General features: G+C 49.7%; 1 protein-coding gene across 3 annotated transcripts; it reads right to left on the bottom strand.

The window, feature by feature from the left end:
• Nucleotides 1-329: 329 nt before the first annotated feature.
• Nucleotides 330-22089, bottom strand: DNAJB13 (DnaJ heat shock protein family (Hsp40) member B13). Of its 3 annotated transcripts, XM_010366833.2 has the most exons (8): nt 21298-22089; nt 13333-13436; nt 12097-12258; nt 5972-6129; nt 4774-4887; nt 2543-2656; nt 1670-1746; nt 330-668 (listed from the first exon to the last, which is right to left on the bottom strand). In XM_010366833.2, the coding sequence occupies exons 1-8, from the start codon at nt 21363-21365 to the stop codon at nt 515-517; spliced, it is 951 nt and encodes a 316-aa protein (XP_010365135.2). In that variant the 5' UTR covers nt 21366-22089; the 3' UTR covers nt 330-514. The 3 variants fall into 3 exon arrangements, with proteins under 3 accessions (XP_010365135.2, XP_030774890.1, XP_030774891.1); XM_030919030.1 differs by lacking the exon at nt 12097-12258 and having other exon boundaries at nt 2543-2745; nt 4749-4887; nt 21298-21444; XM_030919031.1 differs by lacking the exons at nt 12097-12258; nt 21298-22089 and adding an exon at nt 13698-13731 and having other exon boundaries at nt 2543-2745; nt 4749-4887.
• Nucleotides 22090-22606: the final 517 nt, after the last annotated feature.

Genomic DNA, 22606 nt, shown 5'->3' on the forward strand with positions numbered 1-22606 from the left:
ACAGCCTTGCCACTGAGGCCTGAGTGACCTGCAACAAATGTTTTCTTTTGTGCTTTAGTTTTCCTGTCTCTAACGTGACCATATCATGCTCCAGAGATTGTCTCTTCCGTCATGAAAAGCCAGAGCAGAGCTAGAGACCCTCAGAGGCCACACAGCCCTGCCCCACTCTATCAAAGTGGAAGCACAGAGGATCTGAACCCTTACCTGCCCTTTCCCACAAAGCCAGGACAGGGACCCAGGCACTCAGCTCCTTGGGCCTCTTTCTTCCCTGTGCCCCCCAAGAAAGGCTAATATGAAGCTCCTCTCCAACGCACTCTCATGGGTGTAGCTGGAGGACAGGAAAATAGATCTTTATTATGTTAGTTTAAGCCCTGCACCATCCCACTCTGGTATCATATCTGTGCAGCAGGCTCCCTGAGGCTATGCACACCTGTGCACACCCTGAGGCTATGGCGGGTAGGGGTGGGGTGAGGCCCAGCTAGCCTCCTCTCACCCCTGCTCCAGCCCCCCACAGTCATGTCAGCAATGCCTGGCGCAGCATCTGCTTCTTCTGGGGTGTGAGGCGGGTGGGGAACTGGATGTCGAAGAAGATGAAGAGATCCCCCTTCTTAGTGGGGTCCTCTGGCAATGGCATCCCCTCACCTGGCACCTTCTTGAAGTATTTGGGGCTGAAATAGGATGAAAGAAAGGAGCTTAGAGATCATCCCAGAGCAGCACCTCAGCAAGTCCCTGTCACATAACCCCTACTCACATAACCCCAGGAAGGGAACAGTCACTCCAGCCTTCACCTGGAGTGGCTCTTAGTCGGAACTGGTTGGGAAAGGAGAGGAGATTGGCTTATTCCAACAGCTTGCTCCCTGAAAACCTGTTTACACTGAGTCTCTGATGGAGGATTCCAGAAACTTTGTTTAAGATATGGGAAACGGGGCCGGGCGCAGTGGCTCAAGCCTGTAATCCCAGCACTTTGGGAGGCCGAGACGGGCGGATCACGAGGTCAGGAGATCGAGACCATCCTGGCTAACATGGTGAAACCCCATCTCTACTAAAAATACAAAAATTAGCCGGGCGAGGTGGCGGGCGCCTGTAGTCCCAGCTACTCGGGAGGCTAAGGCAGGAGAATGGCGTAAAAGGCAGGAGAATGGCGTAAACCCGGGAGGCGGAGCTTGCAGTGAGCTGAGATCCGGCCACTGCACTCCAGTCCGGGGGACAGAGCGAGACTCCGCCTCAAAAAAAAAAAAAAAAAAAGATATGGGAAACGGGAAGTAAGGGTGAGCAAAGCCTGAGGTGAGGGCGGGGGTGCTGGGCTGCCAGGCAAACCTCCGCAGGGGCAGAGGGCCTTTCTTGGAAAAGGACTTAGGGGATACAACTCAGAACTCTAATGAGAAGTTTGGGGGGATGGAGGCCACGGGGTTGCCCAACACTGGGGGCCTCTAGCTTCTGCAGTGGCTTCGTGTGGATTAGAAAAAGGTGTTCCTTTTGCCAGGTGATTGCAGCCCACAGCGTGGCCAGAGTATAGGTTTGGTTTTGGTCCTCTCTATCCCCTCAGCAGGGAATCCTTGTGCTGGGGGCAGCCTGTACAACTCTACTGGGCAGACCTGTCTGACAATACCCCCTAAATCCCAGGCTAGCCCTTCTCTTGGCTACTGGGGCCCAAGGCAGATGGACTCACTGGATGATGTCATTGATGGGGATGTTGAGCAGACGGTCATCTAGAGTCTTCACCTCCACAGTGCAGCAGGTGAGAGCCTAGGGAGGGTCAGGGCCGAAGGTGGGGCTGAGGAGGGTCACCATGGCCCTCCTATTTAGAAGGCACTTTAGGAACCTGTCCAGTGCCAGACTGTGAGTTGGGCACAAGGGAGACGAGGCTGTTCAAGAACTAATAGGTGAATGACCGAGGCATTTTCTGCCCTGGCAGGAAAGAAGGATGGATCTGGCAGGTAAGATGGATGTTGTATAAATGTAATGATGGAGATAGAATAAAAGTGTTTGTGGGAGCCAAGGAGAGGCCCCTAAACCATTCAGGAGTGGGGCAGGAAGTGGTAGCAGTGGTGGTAGCTATTGATGAGGACCCTATAGGGTCAGGTGAATAGACAGCATTCCAGGGAGAGGGCCCAGCAGAAATGAGAACGGAGGCGTGAAAATGCGTTACGCAGGCAGGGTGCTGTGCGGCAAAGGGGCTGGAGTGTGGGGGAAGGGGTAAGCAGGGAGCAGATCGCAGAGGGCCTCCAGTGGCCCTCTAAACAAAGATGTTTAGACAGTGAGGAGTATGGCAGGGTCCGATGAGTGTGTGGCAGGATCCTAAGGAGAAGAGCCTGGAGGAGATGAGAAGTGGGGAGGAGGACCTGCTGTGCAGATCTGATGCACAGATCCAGGCAGTGCGGATGAGCAGAGGGGACCAAGTGGATGGTGATTTGGAGGGTGGAATTCACAGGGCTTAGTGACTGATGGCAGGTGGTTGCGGGAGGGGATGCCAAGTCTAGGCCGGGGCAGGTGGGGCTCACGCTGATCCCCTCCCTGCTGCTCCTGCGCTTTGCCCACTCACCTTTCCCAGAGGGATGGGGTTCACGAAGAAGAGGTTGTCATTCTCCCTGCGGAAGCGAGGGTGTAGCTTCTCCTTTACAATGAAAATGATGTCTGCTGGGATGATGTTGGGGCCCTGGGCAGGGGACGCCAAAGGGTGACAAGGACTAGTTGGCCGTGTGACCTTGGCCAAGTTCCTGCCTCTACTTGTCTCCATGTCTTCATCTGTACAATGGGGAGATGAGAGCAGGTTTTCTGGAAGGGCCTTTTCAGTTTGGTCCCCATAGCCCAGATAGATTAGAAGCCTGAGAAGCTTACCCAGATGCATCCCCCCAGAATTACTTCTGTACTGAGCATGCCCAAAATAGACACACTCAGCGGGAGGCTCGGAGAGGCTTCCTCAGATGGCAGGTAGAACACTGAGCTGGGCGTCAGGCAACTGACCATATGTCTCTGTCTTGCTAGTAACTCCAGGCATGACACCCCTGTCATGAAGTCACCACAAGTCTGCTGAGGTCTCTTCTGGGCATTGGGGACAGAGGAATCAGACTGGCCCCTCGCCCCAAGGAGCTCCCAGTCTCGTGGCCGGGAGGGAGAGGAACTGACGGTGAATCCTCAGCGCGCTCAAGACATGATAAAGGGAGGCCCAGATCCTGGGGCTCAGAGAAGGCTGCCCAGAGCAGGAAACACGAGCTGGGTTTTGAAGCATGTTTCTTCAAAGTAGATGTTTTATATATTTTTTGTTTTTTGTTTTTTTAGACAGGGTCTCTCTCTGTTGCCCAGGCTGAAGTGTAGTGGCATGATCATAGCTCACCACAGCCTTGACCTCCTGGGCTCAAGAGATCCTCCCGCCTCAGTCTCCTGAGTATCTGGGACAACAGGCACACACTGCCATGCCCAGCTAACTTTTTTGTTTTTAGTAGAGACAAGGTCTTGCTATGTTACCCAGGCTGGTCTCAAACTTCTGAGCTCAAGTGATTCTCTTGCCTTGGCATCCCAAAGTGCTGGAGCTGTAGGTGTAAGCCACCAGGCCAGACTGGAGGTAGATCTTTCATAGGTAAGAAAGGGGGCAAAAAGTGCAGGCAAAGGAATGTATCTTTCCTGGCTCTGAATGCTCCATCATTCTGCCTCTTCTCAGGACTTAAGGACTCAGCACGCCTTGGACAATAATTTTATGTTTTTATTTAAATAGTATTTAATTTAAAAGTGTTACTAATAGGCCAGGCATGGTGGCTCACATCTGTAATCCCAGGCACTGTGGGAGGCCGAGGCAGGCAGATCACCTGAGGTCAGGAGTTCGAGGCCAGTCTGGCCAACATGGAGAAACCCTATCTCTGTAACAATACAAAAATTAGCTGGGTGGCCGGATGCAGTGGCTCATGCCTGTAATCCCAAGCACTTTGGTAGGCTGAGACGGGTGGATCACCTGAGATCAGGAGTTCGAGACCAGCCTGGCCAACATGGTGAAACCCCGTCTCTACTAAAAATACAAAAATTAGCTGGGTGTGGTTGTGCATGCCTGTAATCCCAGCTAGTGGGGAGGCTGAGGCAGCAGAATAACTTGAACCCAGGAAGCAGAGTTTGCAGTGAGCCAAGACTGTGCCACTGCCTTCCAGCCTGGGTAACAGAGTGAGACTCTGTCTCAATAAAAAAAAAAAAAAAATTAGCTGTGTGTGGTGGCACGTGCCTGTAGTCACAGCTACTCAGGAGGCTGGGGCAGGAGAATCGCTTGAATCCAGGAGGTGGGGGTTGCAATGAGCTGAAATCGTGCCACCTCACTCCAGCCTGGGCAACAAAGTGAGACTCCCGTCTCAAAATAAAATAAAATTAATTAATTAAATAAATAAATAAATAAAATTATTATGATTAAATGGTTTCTGAGTAGCTTCTGTAGTTGGGCTTTATTCTGAGAAGCACTGAAGAAAATCAGGAAAACACTGGAGTTCAGACTGGGGTCTCCTTTCAGCTCTCATGTTCTTACCAGGCAAGTCCCATTCTTCTCTGGGCCCCCATTTCCCACTCTGTAAAATGGGGACAGTCCCTGGGCTGCCCATTCACAGAAGCATTATAAGGCTCTGTTCCTTGGAAGGAACATTAGGGATCCCATCTCACCCACTCTGCAGACTGGGCTCTCTACAGACCAAGGCTCACAGGGTCAGGAAAAAGTATTGCCTCTTTTCCCTTCCTTTCCTTCTCAGTCTTCCCACCGCCTGAGTCCAGTGACTGACCTGAGTCAGCTTCTTCCACCCTCACCTGGTCCCCTTCCTTCTCAAAGGTGATGCGTGTGCCCTGCCTCCAACCAGGCTTCACATCAATGGTCAGGATCTTGTCCTTGATGGTGGAGGAGTACCCATCCTCATTCAGCACCTGCAGCAACATATCAGGTGTGGGGAGGTCCGCTTAGGACTTCCATGAGCACAGTCAAGATTTGCTCAGATTTTCATGAACACTCAGGTGACCTTTGCACACATGAAAGATGCTCTATGGGATTTGTACTTGGGCTCAATCCTCAGCAATGGGAAGCGCCTCCACCAATGGGGAGAGCCTGCCCTGAGCCACTCCCACGCCCATCCTGTTGCCATGACAACCAAGAACCTATGATTCCAGGATGGCAGGGGATGCCATGAGACTGGGGCTAGGGGCTGAGATGCCAAGCAGTCACCATTAGTTGATCAAACACACAGCTCCAGGCCTGGCCACTAACAGATACACGGTGAAAATGTACTTCGTTCCTCTCTCCAAATCCCAGAGGCCTGGGCTTGAGTCTCCAGCAAGTCTCTTAATCCCAAAGAGAGAAATGAAAGTCAACATATCTAAGCCTCCCCCAGTGGATTCACCACTGTGTCATCCTTCCACTCCCCAATCGCATGTCCAGATGGGTGCCATCTGTGGAAAGCATGGCCGCATCAGCATCTCCTCTGCTGGGCAAAGGTAGAGGAGGCTTGCTCTTATGCTTGGCACAGGGCTGGGCCATGGGACAGGGCCAAGCCAAGGACTAGACACAAGGCACTGAGGGTCTTCCTCAACCCGTCACCTTGGTGACTGTCTCCCAGCCCACCCTCCATGCCCACTGTTCTTTCTTATGCACGAGGCATGCACCCTGGTAAAAATCCTGGGAATATGGTCTGGTAAAGCCCAGAGGAAAGAATTCAGAGGATTCAGAGCCTTTCCAGTTCCCACGGGGATGAGGCTGAATTGAAAGAGAGGAAGGCTGCAGTTGGGAAGGCTGCAGAGGGCACTCCTGCACTAGGAAAGAACTGGGCTAATATCCTCAATTGTCCCTTCCAAATTTCAGATTCCAGAATTCTAACATCCTACGTCTCTGAATCTAAGGTTCCATAATTCCATCAGAGACCATCCCTGAGTCCTCCCACCCGGGTAAGGGAGGAGGTGGCTGCTAGGCTGCAGGAGATAGGTGATGGCTCCCGGGAGGCGCAAGCTGAGTACTCACCCTTCTGGAGATCTTAATTTTTTTGGTGCAGCCAAAGAATAAGTCCTCCAGGGACAGGTAGAGATCCCGTTCGATTGGGGGGTCCTGCTTCTTGACCCCTCGGCCCTGAAGCCCCCCAAAGTTCAAATCCACCTCACTTCCTTCTGTACCAAAAAACTCTGCAGGAGGTAGGGAGAGGATTAAGAGAAATTGTATTCAGAGACCCAGACACGCGTGTATACACACACACACACACACACACACATACTCCACCTCCCCATCCAGATATGCTCCCCAACCTCTTCAGTGCCATGTGTAATACCCAGCATGCTATAACCACCTCTCAGACTGGCCAAGCCAAGGAGCTGCTTCAACTGCTGATGCAGTGATTATCATCCCTTGCCACTTCCCACTGCTTCACCCCTGATTGGGATATCACCCCCCGCCGCCCCCGCTGCTTCCCCTTCTCTCTTAATCACAACTTGGATACCGTAACTCTGGCTGTCTCAGGAAAGGGAGGCGCTCCCTCTGGTGGCCGCGCTCGGGAGTGCCAGAAGAGACTGCTGGTAGTCTTCGGCAGGAAGGTCAGAGCCGGCTAATCCTCCCTACTCTTCCACAGACGCCACTCCCCTTCGCTGTCCAGCCCAGCCCAAGACTACTAAAGACCCCAGACTCAAGTTTCTATAAAGCTGTCAACTGAGATGGGAGAGGGAAAAGGTTGGTCCCTAACAATTTGAGAAGCCACCAGCATCCCCCAAATTCCTCTTTCTTCAATTTCTTTTGCCCCTGCCCAGCTCTACACCCATAACCCCTCTTGCTGCCCACATCATTCCTCCCAGTGCAAAGACAGCCCCATCCCGGCTCTGCCCCTGATGTGCTGTGTGATCCGTGGGCTTCAGTGTCTTGGTCTGTGGGATGGGGTAATAATCCCTGACCTGGCTTCCACCATTAAGATAAAGAGCTGAAACTTGCTGAGAGCTTACTATGCATCAGGTGCTATTTTTGGCGCCTTACATTATTATTTCATTGGTCCAGAGAGGCCAAACAAAATGCTTAAGGTCCCATAGCTAGTAAGCAGTAGAGTTGGGATCTGAACCACAGGACAATATGAATACGGAAATTGTGTCCTTAACCACTGTGCCACACTGCATTGCTAGATATGGAAGCCCTTCGTAAGCTGTAAACTTGAGGGGCACTATGGTTCAGAGTTCCCATATTCTGTCTCTCATGGTTAATGCCATGGAATGAACTTCACAGGTGAATGGTGAAATGACCTTAGGCAGGGATGAGGTGACTACACTGTGTCCCTCTAAGATGTGATGGGCAATCAAGGGGCCTGCAAATCATCTGGTCCTCCTGTTGCATTGCTGATTTCACTTGTCCATCCAGACCTACAGTGTACCAGGCAGTAAACACCCCAATAGCCAGGCCACAGGAAGCCCAGCCCCTCAACCCTGCAGGAAGATGGGACTCAGGAACCCTTGGGGTGGCGCACTGTGGCAGTATAACTTCTGGGTGCTGCCTAAGGAGGCCCAGACCCTGAGCCTGACCTTTCCCAATGAGCGATGCCCTATAGACTCCCTTGGCTCCTTTGAACTGAGACAGGTTGGGAGACAAGGTCCACCGTATGGCATTTTTGGGCTGCAAAGCCCCTTTCCTTTTCTTTTTCTTTTTTTCTTTTTTTTTTTGAGACGGAGTCTCACTCTTGTTGCCAGGCTGGAGTGCAATGGCGCAATCTTGGCTCACCGCAACGTCCACCTCCTTGGTGCAAGTGATTCTCCTACCTCAGCCTCCTGAGTAGCTGGAATTACAGGAATGTGCCACCGTACCCGACTGTTTTTTTTTTTTGTTTTTTGTTTTTTTTTTTTTTTTTTAGTAGAGATGGGTTTTCTCCATGGTAGTCAGGCTGGTCTCGAACTCCCGACCTCAGGTGATCTGCTGGCCTGGGCCTACCGAAGTGCTGGGATTACAGGCGTGAGCCACCGTGCCTGGCCGATTGCAAAGCCCCTTTTCATAAACATTATCTCATCTGATAATAGCCCTTGAGCCTTAATGATTATTTTGTCTATGTAATGGTTAGGAAGCTGGGGTTTCAGAGGGGTAAGGAAATTTTCCCAGGACCACACGGTTCACAAATGGCAGCACATGGATTGGAAACAGGCCTGCTACTCAAAGCCCCTTGCTGTTTTCAGTCTCACGGGGAGCTTATAAACTAAGCTTCCTCTGGCAGACACATGAGGGTGGCACACAAGGGGAGCAGTCTCTGAGGCAGAGGGGCTATAACCCACGTATTGGCACAGAGAAGAGAAGGAGAGAACTTTTGAAGTTCAGAAAGGCTGAAGTATAGTCAGGGAGAAGGGGAAAGGGGTGTAGGAGAAAACAGGCAGTGAAAATCTAGCCCTATGTGGGCATAACTAGAGCCAGGAAGAAAGGTGTGAAGGTCTTTTCACTGCCTTTGCAAGATGATTCTGAGCCTCAGAAATCAACTCTTGGTCAGTTCATCTGAGACCTGGGATCATGCACCCATCCACCTACCTAGCCATCCATCCGCCTACCCAGCCATCCATCTGCCTACCCACCCACCTGCCACACGCCCATCTATTCATTCACACACCCACTCATCCATTCATCCATCTGTCCTTCCTTCCTTCATTTCACGCATCCACCCATCCACTCACTCTTGTTAGATGCTAGGCTGGGGTTTGGCTACTCTGAGATCAATCAGACCTGGAGGAGCTCCCAGTCTGGTAAGGAGACAAGCGTATTAGGGAAACTATAAATAGCACAAGAACTGTTTTAACTGCAAAAGAGACAAGAGGTATCTTCCCACAAATACAATATTAGCAAAAGACCAGAAAGAAACTAAATACCCATCAATAAGACAGTAATTAAAAATAATAAATTATACCTGGCACAGTGGCTCATGCCTGTAATCCCAGCACTTTGGGAGGATTAGGCAGGCAGATCACCTGAGGTCAGGAGTTCAAAACCAGCCTGGCCAGTCTTGAGTGGAAACCCCATCTCTACTAAAAATATAAAAATTAGCCAGGCGTTCTGGCGCCCACCTGTAATCTCAGCTACTCGGGTGGCTGAGGCAGGAGAATCGCTTGAACCCAGGAGGCAGAGTTTGCAGTGAGCCAAGATTGTGCCACTGCACTCCTGGGCAACAGATTAATACTCTAATAATAATAAATTATAAAACACCCATGGTAGCCATGCTGGCACTTGGCATCCGCTCTGACCTCCTTCTTGCATACCTTCCCTCCTAGAGAATCTGTAGAGCCAAAAGGAACATCCCCCAGACTCTCCAGCAGCTAAGGTTCTGGCTTTGAATTCTGTTCATAAGGTAAACCCTGAGCTACTTGGGAGGCAGGAAGAAGGCGGCAGGCATCTCTCCATGGCTCTGTCTGGAGCTGGTGAGCACTGTCGTGGAAATACTAGGTTTTTCTGCAGCAGCCTTTGTGTGTCCACCTACGAGTTTCATGCCTGTCAGAAGCAAGTGAGGCAGCAGTTGCAGCTACATTTATGGTGTGTTCTGGAATGCAATGGTGACATTTCCTGATTCCTTCTTCGTGACTGTGACAGAGACAGCAGCTTTCCTTGTAGGCCAGTTTAGAGGTGGTGTTCTTGGAAGATTTCCTACAGGGCCAGCTTAGAGCCTTCTCACCCAGGCCTTTCAGTGATTATGTATGTGTTTATTTATTTTATTTTATTGAGACAAGGTATCAATCTGTCACCCAGGCTGCAGTGCAGTAGCCCAATCTTGGCTCACTGCAGCCTCAACCTCCTGGGCTCAGGCGATTCTTCTACCTCAGCCTCCTGAGTAGCTGGGACTACAGACACACACCACCGTTCCTGGCACATTTTTTGTAGAGATGGGGTTTGGCTATGTTGCCCAGGTTGGCACCAAACTCCTATACTCAAGTGATCCAGCTACCTCAGCCTCCCAGAGTGCTGGGATTACAGGAGTGAGCCACCACACCTGGCCTCAGTGATTTTTTAAAGCACCTAATTCCCTGTTTTGAACCCCTTTCTGCTTCACATGGCTGAAACAGTATTTGTTTCTGTAGTGGATCCCTAATAGACATCTGTACAATGAAATCTTATGCAGATCTTATGCATAGTATGTAGACTTACATATAAGTGAATAAAGTAGATCTATATGTAGTATAACATATAAGATAATCTCCAAGATACATTAAGTGAAAAAAAATCAGTGTGTAAAATGTGGCCCTATTTCCTTAATAAAATTAAAGGCTTATGTAAAAATAAATACAGCTCATACATGCATAGAAAGTTTCTGGGAGGATACATAAACTGTTTCCTAGTAGCTGCTTCTGAGGGCTGGGCTGGGCACAGTGGCTCATGCCTGTGATCCCAGCAATTTGGGAGGCCGAGGTGGGCTGAGGTCAGCTGAGGTCAGGAGTTTGAGACCAGCCTGGCAGATATGGTGAAACCACATGTCTACTTGTGGGGAAAAGAAAGAGAGATCAGCCTGTTACTGTGTCTATATGGAAAGAAGCAGACATAAGAGACTCCATTTGGTTCTGTATTTGAGATGCTGTTAATCTGTGACCCTACCCCCAACCTTGTCCTTGCAAGAGACATGCGCTGTGGTGACTCAAGGTTTAATGGATTTTGGGCTGTGCAGGATGTGTCTTTGTTAAACAAGTGCCTGAAGGCAGCTTGCTGGATAAAGGTCATCACCATTCTCTTAATCTCAAGTACCCAGAGACAGGTACACGGCCAAAGGTCGCAGGGACCTTTGTCTAGGAAAGCTAGGTATTGTCAAAGGTTTCTCCCCATGTGATAGTCTGAAACAGGGCCTCATGGGAAGAGAAGGACCTGATCGTCCCCTAGCCCGACACCAGTGAAGGGTCTGTGCTGAGGAGGACTAGTACAAGAGGAAAGAAGGCCTTTTGGCGGATGTTGGCAGTTAAGATAGAGAAAAGCATCTGTCTCCTGCCCATCCCTGGGCAATGGAACATCTCGGTGTGAGACCCAATTGTATGCTTTGTTTACTGAGGAGAAAACCGCCTTAGGGCAAAAGGTGGGACTTGCTGAAACAATGCTGCTAAAAGGTTTATGGAGATGTTTGCGTATGCATATCAAGGCACAGCATTTTCCTTTGAACTTATTCATGTCACAGATCTTTATCCATATGTCTTACTGCTAATTTTCTCCCTACAATGATCCTATTGTCCTGCCACTCCCTTATCTTTAAGATGGTAAAGATAATTATCAATAAATATTAAGGGAACTCAGAGACCGGCGTGGGTCCTCTGTATGCTGAGCGCCGGTCCCCTGGGCCCACTTTTTCTTTCTCTATACTTTGTCTCTGTGTCTCATTTCTTTTCTCAAGTCTCTCGTTCCACCTAACGAGAAACGCCCACAGGGGTGGAGGGGTAGGCCACCCCTTCATCTACTAAAAAATACAAAATTACTAGCTGGGTATGGTGGTAAGTGCCTGTAATCCCAGCTACTCAGGAGGCTGAGGCAAGGAGAACTGCTTGAACCCGGGAGGTGGAGGTTGCAGTGAGCTGAAATCATGCCACTGCAATGGGTGACATCCAGCCTGGGTGACAGAACAGGACTCCATCTCAAAAAAAAAAAAAGAAGAAGAAGAAAGAAAGAAAGAAAACGGAGGGCTGGAATGTATTTCTTTTTCAATGAATTCTGTTTTACTTTTTGTTTTGCAATGTGTTATATATATTTATTAAAGTAAAAATAGGCCGGCCGCGGTGGCTCACGCTTGTAATCCTAGCACTTTGGGAGGCCAAGGTGGGCAGATTGCCTGAGCTCAGGAGTTCAAAAGCAGCCTGGGCAACATGGTGAAACCCCATCTCTACTAAAAATTTTAAAAAATTAACCGGGCATGGCAGTGTGAGCCTGTAGTCCCAGCCATTCGGGAGGCTGAGGCAGGAGAATTATTTGAACTCAGGAGGCAGAGGTTGCAGCGAGCCAAGATCGCACCACTGCACTCCAGCCTGGGCGACAGAGCGAGTCTCCATCTCCAAAAAATAAATAAATAAATAAATAAAATAAAATAATGAAGTAAAAATAAAAACAAACCTACTTAACGAAAAGCATCATTTATAGCTGTGTCATTTCTCTGCAAGGCAAGGTGGGGGAGGAAGACCTCTTACCACTGAATGGGTTGTTTCCACCAAAGAACTCGTGGAACACCTTTTCCGGTTTGCCGTGGAAGACATAACCAGTTGTCCATGGGGTCTGAGATCCAAACTCCACAGGAATCCCACCCTTCAGGCCCTCCTCTCCAAACTTGTCGTAGATGCCTCTCTTCACGGCTGTGGATGGGCATCACTTTGAGGAGGCGTTCAACTTTGGGAGCTGAGAAAGGTGGAGGGGCTGGGAAGCAGGCGGATATGGAGAAAGGGAAGGGGCCGAAGCAGCCTGATCCCAAAGTGCCTGCTGTCTGGCAGTCTTTGGAATGACACCCTAGGAGTCGGGTTCCATTTCATTCTGGGAGGACCTAGGTATGGCTTCTGTAGCCCAGAAGAGAGACGGGAAAGCCTTGGGTTTGCTAGGGGCAGGGTGAGAGATTGGGGGAATAACTGAGAGACTGAGGCTCAGGCCACAGCCCTGGAATTTGGCCTAACTCAGTCATCATGGCCACTGTCTTATCTGGGGTAAACAGAATTGTAGAACCTTGACATTTTAGAAGCTAAGAATTCTAGAGCCTCCAAATTTTAGAACTTTGAAATCCTAGAGTCTAAGGACCCTGAAGTCCTGAAAACTCAGGGCTGTAGAAATCTTAGTGATCTTCTAGCTGTACTTCTGCAGGAACCAGGATTAGTCTCCAGGACAAGCCCCAGGGAAAGCCCTGCAGGATGGCCTTGGGTGCCGGGGTGGGGATCACACTTTCTTCACTCAGCTGATTTCCACAGGAGAGAGATTTCCTAATTACTCCTGGCCTTTCTGTGCCGGTTCCTACTCTTGCTGGCCCTAAGGAATGACACTCAGCCACCTGGGAAGGACCTCTGGGAGGGACAGGTGAGTGCGCCTGCCCAGCTTCAGCCTTCTTCCCGGTAGCTGCAAGCCCCTCACTCTGTTCCTCCCGGGGAAGGTCCCGTCCTCGCAGGGCATAGGGATGCGTGGGGAATGTGCCCCTGCTCCCACACTGCCTGCCAGGGTGAGCGAGTCAGTGTAATCCTGGGCTCCACTCCACACCCTATGTCCTCCCCCTCAGCTTGCTTCTACTGAGAAAGGCAGGTCGGTATTCTGTCTTCTCTGTGTGTCTAGATTCTAGGCAGGGAAGAGGGATGCTTCCTGGCTATTGGGCCCCCTCAGAAAACCCAACAGTCTGGAGACTTAAGGAATGATCCTAATCGAGGGGGCTGCTCAGCCCCACAGCTACTCACGGTCACTCAGCACGTCGTAGGCCTCTGCTATTTGCCTGAAAATCTCTGCTGAAGACGGCTCATTTGACTTCAATGGGTGGTGCTTAAGGGCGAGTCTGCGGTACCTGGAGGAGGGAGAGTTAATACAAGCCGTATCAGCTGGTCTGTTTCTGAGGGCAGACCAGAGTTCAGAGCTGGCACTCTGTCCACTCCTGCCTGGCTATAAATCCGGGGTAGTTTCACGGGCTGTGGTGGCTGCGGAGGTGCACTGCTCAGCTCTTGAAGAGTAGCTGGTGCGGGGAGCACAGCTGACTGACAGTTCCAGCAGCTGCCCCCCTGGGCATCTGAGCCGAAGCTACTGCCCCTGAGCTGCCCCCAGTGCTTACGTGTGGTGGAGATACCAAGGCTGGCCCATTCCTGCAAGACACAGGACTCCTCCAACGGGCACGCTTTGCGTGAGGGCTCCCTAGAGGCTGGCTGAGCTCTCCCTCCCCACTCCTCCCCTCCCTGTCTCCACTCCCAAGCATCAGGCTGCACTGTGTTCTGGGGACTCTCCCTGCGCGCTCCTGCTCCCTTCCCTTCATCCTTCACAGTTTCTCCAGGTACATTTCCTACACATCTAATCCTGTTTGCTTCTTATGTAAGAAATCAAACATATATCTCAGTCCTGGGCCCAGTACAAACACATTCCTCCATATATCTCAGTCCTGGGCCCAGTACAAACATTCCTCCATTTGTCTCAACTTCCTGGGCCCAGTGCAAACATTCCTCCACTTGTCTCAACTTCCTGGGCCCAGTGCAAACATTCCTCCATTTGTCTCAACTTCCTGGGCCCAGTGCAAACATTCCTCCATTTGTCTCAACTTTAGAAAAACACCACCTGGAGAGTCCCCGATAAGGTCACTACCGTTTGTGGAGTGGTTTTACTGAAAGTGCGGGAACCAATAAAAAAACTGCTAAATGTATAACTTAAAATGTTAACCAATTGTAATGCTGTAACCCAAAGAATTCCCTTGTTTCTCTGTAACCTTACATATCCTGTTTACATCGGGCTATAAAAAGCGAGCACATGCATCGTTCAGGGCCCTCTTGTATGCTGTGGAGCAGAGGGACAAAGTTTGAACTTGCAGTAAAGATCCTTGCCGCTTGGCTTTGACTCTGGACTCTGGTGGTCTTCTTTGGGGAATAAACGGTCTGGGCATAACACTTAGAGGACAGGAGCAGACACACAGGCGTCTTGGGAGGATGAGCTACAATCGGGTGTGCAGTGGACATGGATGAGGCGCTCAACGCGCGTCTGGTTCCTGTGCCGCCCCCACCCACTCTGTGCTTATTTTTTTCCTACTTCTTTTCTGCCCAGTCCTGTGCTATTTGTCTGAAAATCTCTGCTGAAGACGGCTCATTTGACTTCAACAGGTGGTTAAGGGGCGAGTCTGTGGTACCTGGAGGAGGGAGGGTTAATACAAGTCCTACCAGCTGGCCTGTTTCTGAGGGGCAGACATCCTAGCGTCTGAGAATATGTATCAGAAGTGACCCGGGGTGGGGGAAAGATGGCGCGGATTGGGTGGTTTGTGGAGGGTTTAATAAAGGGATCATTCACCCAGGTGTAGGAGGAGCGGAGGGAGACTGCCAGGGACAGCAGAGTGCAGTTTTTCCAGGCCAGGAACGCTGAGGGGTTTGTCGGAGTGTGGACAGGGCCCTCAGCGGAGCTGTGACCTTCTGTCAAGCGACACAGCTGACTGAAGAGACCCCATAGGAGGAGAACTGGGGAATAAAGCCGCAGCCCCGCCCTTCTCCCTCCCCATCTACCGCCTAGTGCTCCCCTGGGCCGGCTCCATCTGGAAGGCTGAGGGCAAGGAAGCCTCCTGGAGCCGGAGCCGGAGCTGAGCAGGGCAGGAAGGGTGGGGAGTGGGTCTGGAGGGTTGCACGGGAGGCGTCCAGCACAGACGCCTGTCACTCAGCCCAGGCATGACCCCCCACCTTACCTCTGCCTGCTTTTCCAGTGCCCACACTCGCTTCGCCACCATCCCCAGAGTTCCGTGGTTTCTCTTCTCATCCCAGGGACAGGCTTCGGTCTCTCACAGCTAAATCTCCATCCTGAACCAGACCACTTCCCTGAGCCAAAGACTACCTCCAACTGTCTACTTGCCATCTCCTCTCCAAGGTATCATAAATTCACCTAGTCCAGACATATACTTTTTTTTTTTTTTGAGAGGGAGTTTCTCTCTTGTTGACCAAGCTGGAGTGCAGTGGTGCGATCTCTGCTCACTGCAACCTCTGCCTCCCGGGTTCAAGCTATTCTCCTGCCTCAACCTCCCAAGCAGCTGAGATTACAGGCACTTGCCACCACACCCGACTAATTTTTTGTATTTTTATTAGAAACAGGGTTTCACCATGTTGGCCAGACTGGTCTCGAACTCCTGACCTCAGGTGATCCTCCCACCACTGCCTCCCAAAGTGCTGGGATTATAGGCGTGAGCCACCTGACCCTGCCAACACATACATTTTCACTGCATAATTTTTCCCCAGGCACTGCAGCCAGAAATGTGAGCACTTTGACTCCAAGTTCTCCTTTGTCTCCTCTCCTTACCCCATCAGTCACCAGGTCACATGAGGTTTTCCTTCTAACTAATGTTCTGGGCTGGGTACAGTGGCTCATGCCTGTAATCCCAACACTTTGGGAGGCCGAGGTGGGAGGATGACTCGAGCTCAGGAGTTTGACACCAGCCTGGGCAACATGGCAAAACTCTGACTCTACAAAAAAAAAAAAAAAAAATGCAAAAATTAGCCGGGCATGGTGGCATTCACCTATAGTCCCAGCTACTCGGGAGGCTGATGTGGGAGAATTGCTTGAACCCAGGAAGTCAAGGCTGCAGTGAGCCAAGATTACACCACCGCACTTCAGCCTGTGACAGAGCAAGACTGTGTCTCAAAATAAGTAAGAAATGTTCTGTTCCTGTCTCTTTATCCCGACAAGTATTGCAGAACCATGTCTTCCTGCACCCAGTGGCCCCTTCTCCACTGCATTGTGTGCTGCCAATTGCGATGATATCTCTCACTCTTGCTCTCACTCTCTCTGCTCTTGTTAATGCTGATGCTTCTAAAATACTTTCTTTCTTTTTTTTTTTTTTCTGTTTTGAGATGGAGTCTCACTCTGTCGCCCAGGCTGGAGTGCAGTGGCATGATCTCGGCTCACTGCAAGCTCCTTCCGGGTTCACGTCATTCTCCTGCCTCAGCCTCCCAATTAGCTGGGATTACCAGCATGAGCCACCACGCCTAGCTAATTTTTGTAGTAGAGGCAAGGTTTCGCCCTGTTGGCTAGGCTGGTCTTGAATCCTGACCTCAGGTGATTCGCTCACCTCAGCCTCCCAAAGTGCTAAGATTATGCTAAGATTACAGGCATGACCCACCATGCCGGCCTTCTGAAACATTTTCTGACCAGGTCCCTCTCCTGGCATAACCCTTCACTGGCTTCCCCATTGTCTCCAGCATAAAACTCAGATGTCCCACTTTAAGATCCAAGCCCCTGCCTCTTCCTCTGGCCTCACTCACTGTTCTCCTTTGCTGCTCCCTTGACCTCTCCTGCATGACTCACCCCTCTACAGCCCCTCCCAGCTTCTCTGGGCAATTTTTAATTCATCCTTCAACTTTCGGCTCAGGTACCAAATCCTCCAGGGCGCCTTCCCTGACAGCTAGCCTCCTTTCTAGGTTAGACTCCCCTTCCCAAGTCCCCAGCACCTTTGATCCTCGTCCTTAGCAGTGCTGTGTTCCAGGTGTCATTGACTCATCTAATAGGTTCTGGAGTTGCTACATCCAGTTCTAGCCCCATTGCTGGGCACTGAGCAGGAGTGAGTAAATAAATGATATACGCTCAGCATCCTCCTACAGGGCAGCCCATCTCATTGTGGAATGGCTCTGACTTTTAGGCAATGCCTTCTCTTACTGCAACAGGAAGCTGGATCTGCTGTCCTGCAACTGTCCCTCCATCCATAAGGGTCCTGGCTGTGCCCTGGGGACCTTACAGAGAGAATATCTACTTTCAGAGACTTGAAGACAATTGTCACAGCCTTCCAAACCAGTCTTTCTCAATTATAAAGGTCACAGTCGGTTATTTTTATTTATTTATTTATTTAGAGAGAGTCTCACTCTGTTGCCTAGGCTGGAGTTCAGTGGTGCAATCTGGGCTCACTGCAATGTCCGCCTCCCAAGTTCAAGTAGCTGAAACTACAGGCGCCCACCACCACACCTGGCTCATTTTTGTATTTTTAGTAAAGACCGGTTTTTGCCGTGTTGGCCAGGCTAGTCTCAAATTCCTGGCCTCAAGTGATCCACCCATCTCAGCCTCCTGTAGTCCCAGCACTTTGGGAGGCCGAGGCGGGCAGATCACTTGAAATCAGGAGTTTGAAAACAGGCTGGCCAACATGGTGAAACCCTGTCTCTACTAAAAATACAAAAATTAGCCAGGTACAGTGGCGCACACCTGTAGTCCCAGCTACTCGGGAGGCTGAGGCAGAAGAATCACTTGAACCTAGAAGGCTGTGATTGCAGTGAGTCCAGATCATGCCACTGCACTCCAGCCTGGGTGACAGAGAGACTCCATTTCAAAAAAAAAAAGTAACAAGGTTTGAGAAAGGTTTAGTTTTTCATATAAATTTGAGTGGTTTCAAAATTATCCCTGCAGTAACATCACCTGCTTTCCTGAGTGGCAGAGAAAGGGGTGAAATCACAGCTTGAACGCTGCAGTTATGAATCCTGGGCAATTATAAACCATCATGGTGCTTTTCTTCCTTATACAAGTTTAGCTCTTCTTTTTTTAATCAATATCTAGGTTGTCCCATGAGCAAGCACGTCATACATGTGACTTAGAGTTATTGCAGGGGAGAAGGCTTAAGGACTGCTTTTTGAAACATGCACAGTTCTTTTAATCACTCTATTTATTTTTATGTAGTTAGTTAGTCATTTTTGAAACAGTTTTGCTCTTGTTGCCCAGACTGGAGTGTAATGGCTCAATCTCGGCTCACTGTAACCTCCACCTCCCAGGTTCAAGCAATTCTCCTGCCTCAGTCTCCTGAGTAGCTGGGATTACAGGTGCCTGCCAAGACACCCGGCTAATTTTTTTTTTAGTAGAGATGGGGTTTTACCTTGTTGGCCAGGCTGGTCTCGAACTTCTGATCTCAGGAGATCCTCCTGCCTCGTCCTCCCAAAGTGCTGCGATTACAGGCATGAGCCACTACGCCCGGCCTTATTTTTATTTATTTATTTATTTTGAGACGAAGTCTCGCTCTGTCACCCAGGCTGGAGTGCAATGGCATGATCTCGGCTCACTGCAACCTCCGCCTCCTGGGTTCAAGCAATTCTCCTATCTCAGCCTCCCGAGTAGCTGGGATTACAGGTGTGCGCCACCACACCCGGCTAATTTTTTTGTAGTTTTAGTAGAGAAGTGGTTTCACCACGTTGGTCAGGGTGGCAAACTCCTGACCTCAAGTGATCCACCTGCCTCAGCCTCCCAAAGTGCTAGGATTACAGGTGTGAGCCACTGCATCTAGCCATTTTTATTTTTTTTGAGACAGGTCTTGCTCTGTTGCCTGGACTGGAGTGCAGTGGTGCAATCATAGCTCAATGCAGCCTCTACTTTCTGGGCTCAAGTGATCCTCCCACCTGAGCCTCCCAAGTAGCTGGGACACAGGTGTGTGCCACCATGCCCAGCTAATTTTTAAATGTTCTGTAAAGACAGGGTCTCCCTATGATGCCCAGGCTGCCCTCTCAAACTCCTGGGCTCAAGGGATCCTCCTGCTTTGGCCTCCTAAAGTGCTCAGATTATAGGCATGAGCCACCACGCCAGGCCTTAATCACTCTTTATATGACATGGTTTCACATGCAAATGATTGCTGGACACATGCATTATCTTATCTAATCCTATTTCAGTCTCACAGCAACCTTTATTATGAGGATGATTTTTAGACCTGGGAAAACTTTGGCTCAGAGAGGTTAAGTAATTTGCCCAGGTCACACAGCTAGCAGGTAAGTGAATCTGGATTCTGATCCAGCCCTTTCCAGTGCTTAAGTTGTGCTTCTCCTTCTGCACTCCCACTGCCCTTCCTCCTGATTACCTTTCCCTGGATGGGTCCTTCTGGTCAGTGAGATGCTCCAAGGAGTGGGTGACATCATACACTGTCCTGAATTGTTCTCAAATCTTTTCATGAGTTTGTGTCTTTTTTCTCCAACAACACTGCAGACTCGCCACTTACGCCACTGATCCCCAAAAGGACCTGGCCCAGGAATAGGCCCATGACTGGCAACTCTGGGAGGCCTGATGTCTGAACACTGGCTCCACTATTTACTAGTGCATGGCCGTGGGATATTAATGGTACTTAATTCTCAGGACTGTTGTGAGGATTAAAGAGTGAGGGAAAGTTCTCAGAACTGCACCTACACACTCAAAACACGCACCTATTGTCACTGCCCAACTTAATTGAGTTATCCTGAACTCCTCTTTTCTTTACCCTCCAGTGATCCACTTAATTGCCAAGTCCATTCCCTCCCCTTTCTCTGGCCTCATCTTTTGCCTTGATTACCCCGAACAGCCTCCTAAGGGGTCTCTCTCTTTCCAAGGTAACGTCCATAGCCCCTCGTACTTCCTCTTTTGTAACACTCATCACAGTTGTGGTGACTTATTCAACATCTATTCAGCAACAAAACCTAGCTGCATGAGGTAAGGAAGAGTCACTGTCAGATTCAGACATTTATCTACAGCTGCCACCACTGCAGCAGGAGGTGAAGTACCCTCTCGACCCTTGTGGTAGACGCTTAAGAAATATTTGTTTAAAAAAAACACGTTTTTGGCCAGGCGCGGTGGCTCAAGCCTGTAATCCCAGCACTTTGGGAGGCCGAGACGGGCGGATCACGAGGTCAGGAGATCGAGACCATCCTGGCTAACACGGTGAAACCCCGTCTCTACTAAAAATACAAAAAACTAGCCGGGCGAGGTGGCGGGCGCCTGTAGTCCCAGCTACTCGGGAGGCTGAGGCGGGAGAATGGCGTAAACCCGGAAGGCGGAGCTTGCAGTGAGCTGAGATCCGGCCACTGCACTCCAGCCCGGGAGACAGAGCGAGACTCCGTCTCAAAAAAAAAAAAAAAACAAAAAAAAACAAAAAAAAAAACACGTTTGTGGCCGGGCGCGGTGACTCACACCTATAATCCCAGCACTTGGGGAGGCCAAGGCGGGCGGATCACCAGAGGTCAGGAGTTTGAGACCAGCCTGACCAAAAAGGAGAAACCCCATCTCTACTAAAAATACAAAATTAGCTGGGCGTACTGGTGCGTGCCTGTAATCCCAGCTACTTGGGAGGCTGAGGCTGAAGAATCGCTTGAACCCAGGAGGCAGAGGTTGTGATGAGCTGAGATCACACCATTGCATTCCAGCCTGGGCAACAAGAACAAAATTCTGTCTCAAAAAAAACAAAAACAAAAACCAAAACATTTTTTCAGAAAAATGTACTGACTCCTGTTGTAGGCTTTCTTAGGAATGAGCCAGAGCATCCTTAAGACCTGATGCAAGTATTCAGGAATGCAGTTGAGTCAATGTTGAAAATCTCTATCATGGCCAGAATCGAATTTATAACATCCATCTGGCCCGACCACTTCCTTGTTCACAAGCCTCTGGTTCTCCATAATATTCAAGATAAAGTTCAAATGGCTCCTTTGTCTCCATTTCATTGCTGGGAAAAGCAAGGCACCCAGGAGAGGAGACAGGGCATGGAGCATAAAGGGAGATGGGTTGGGAGCAGATTGAGGAACTAAAGAGTTCAAATTTCCAACCTGGGCCCTGACCCAGACCAAAGCCAGGATACAGGTATGCAAGAAGTGAAAAAAGGAACAAGGTTTACTTTGTCTGCCCTAAGCTGTGCAGGAAAGCTTGTTTTGGAAGAGAAGACGGGAGGGCCTGCCCCAGCATACCCCTAAGGACTGGCTCCCACCCCAACTTACGCCTGCTTGATCTGGGCATCCTCTGAATTGCGAGTGATCTGGAGCACAGAGTAATAATCCTGGCCCATGGCTGGCTGGCTGGCAGTGAGGCCCCGGATAGTCCTCAGACTCTAGCAAGACTGTTAGTTTGCTTCCTTGGTTGCTCCTGACAACTGCACTGGTGCACTCTGGGAGTTGTAGTCCCACTTCCCTAAACAAATCTCACCTCTGCAACAGAGAGGAGTCAGTGAAAGGACTAGGAGAGCTGGGGCTGATTCTGTGACCCTGTGAAAGGTCACTCAACTCAGAAATTGGAGACTTACAGGGCTCTGTTTTTGTTTTTAAAGAGAGCAGCAATTAGTTTTAATAAAAAGGTTTTAGAAGAAATGCATTTGGCTAATTTTTTAAAAATACATTTATTTTAGAACAGAGTTTTGGAAAAGTTGAGAAGACAGTACAGAGAGTTCCCATATACCTCACATCCACATTCCCCTATTTCATTATTATTTTTATGTTTTTGAGACAGGGTCTCACTCTGTCACCCAGGCTAGAGAGCAGTGGCAGGATTACACCTCACTGCAGCCTCGACCTCCCAGGCTCAAGGGATTCTCCCACCTCAGCCTTCCAAGTAGCTGAGACACAGGCATGCACCACCATGCCTGGTTAATTTTTGTATGTTTTGTAGAAAGGGGGTTTCACCATATTGCCCAGGCTGGTCTTGAACTCTTGGGCTGACCTTGGCCTCCCAAAGTGCTGGGATTACAGGTGTGAGCCACTGCACTCACATTCCCCTATTATTAACATCTTACATTAGTATGGTATATTTGTCACCAACAATGACCAATATTGGTACATTATTGTTAACTAAAATCCACATTTTATTCAGATTTACTAGTTGTTTTAACATAATATCTTATTTCTGTTCCGGACCCCATCCCAGATGCCACATTACAGTTAGCTGTCACATCTCCTCCGGTGCCTCCTGACTGTGACACTTTCTTAGACTTTCCATGGTTTTAATGACCTTGACACTTTAATAATGGTCAGGTGTTTTGTAGAATGTCCCACAATTTGAATTTGTTTTTTTGTTTGTTTGGTTGGTTTTTTGAGATGGAGTCTTACTCTGTCGCCCAGGCTGGAGTGCAGTGGCACAATTTCAGCTCACTGCAACCACTGCCTCCTGGGTTCGAGTGATTCTCCTGCCTCAGCCTCCCAAGTAGCTGAGATTACAGGCATGCGCCACCATGCCCAGCTAATTTTTGTATTTTTAGTAGAGACGGGGTTTTGCCATGTTGCCCAGGCTGGTCTCGAACTCCTGACCTCAAGTGAT

This window comes from Rhinopithecus roxellana, chromosome 15, assembly GCF_007565055.1.
Source record: "Rhinopithecus roxellana isolate Shanxi Qingling chromosome 15, ASM756505v1, whole genome shotgun sequence".
In the NCBI taxonomy this organism is placed as follows: Eukaryota; Metazoa; Chordata; class Mammalia; order Primates; family Cercopithecidae; genus Rhinopithecus; species Rhinopithecus roxellana.

Coding starts and splice junctions, on each gene's coding strand:
- DNAJB13 (XM_010366833.2), bottom strand. CDS start 21,365: ATGGGCCAGGATTATTACTCTGTGCTCCAGATCACTCGCAATTCAGAG. Junction 13,437..21,297: donor GATGCCCAGATCAAGCAGGC/GTAAGTTGGGGT, acceptor TCCCTCCTCCAG/GTACCGCAGACTCGCCCTTA. Junction 669..1,669: donor CCCATCAATGACATCATCCA/GTGAGTCCATCT, acceptor ATCCTATTTCAG/CCCCAAATACTTCAAGAAGG.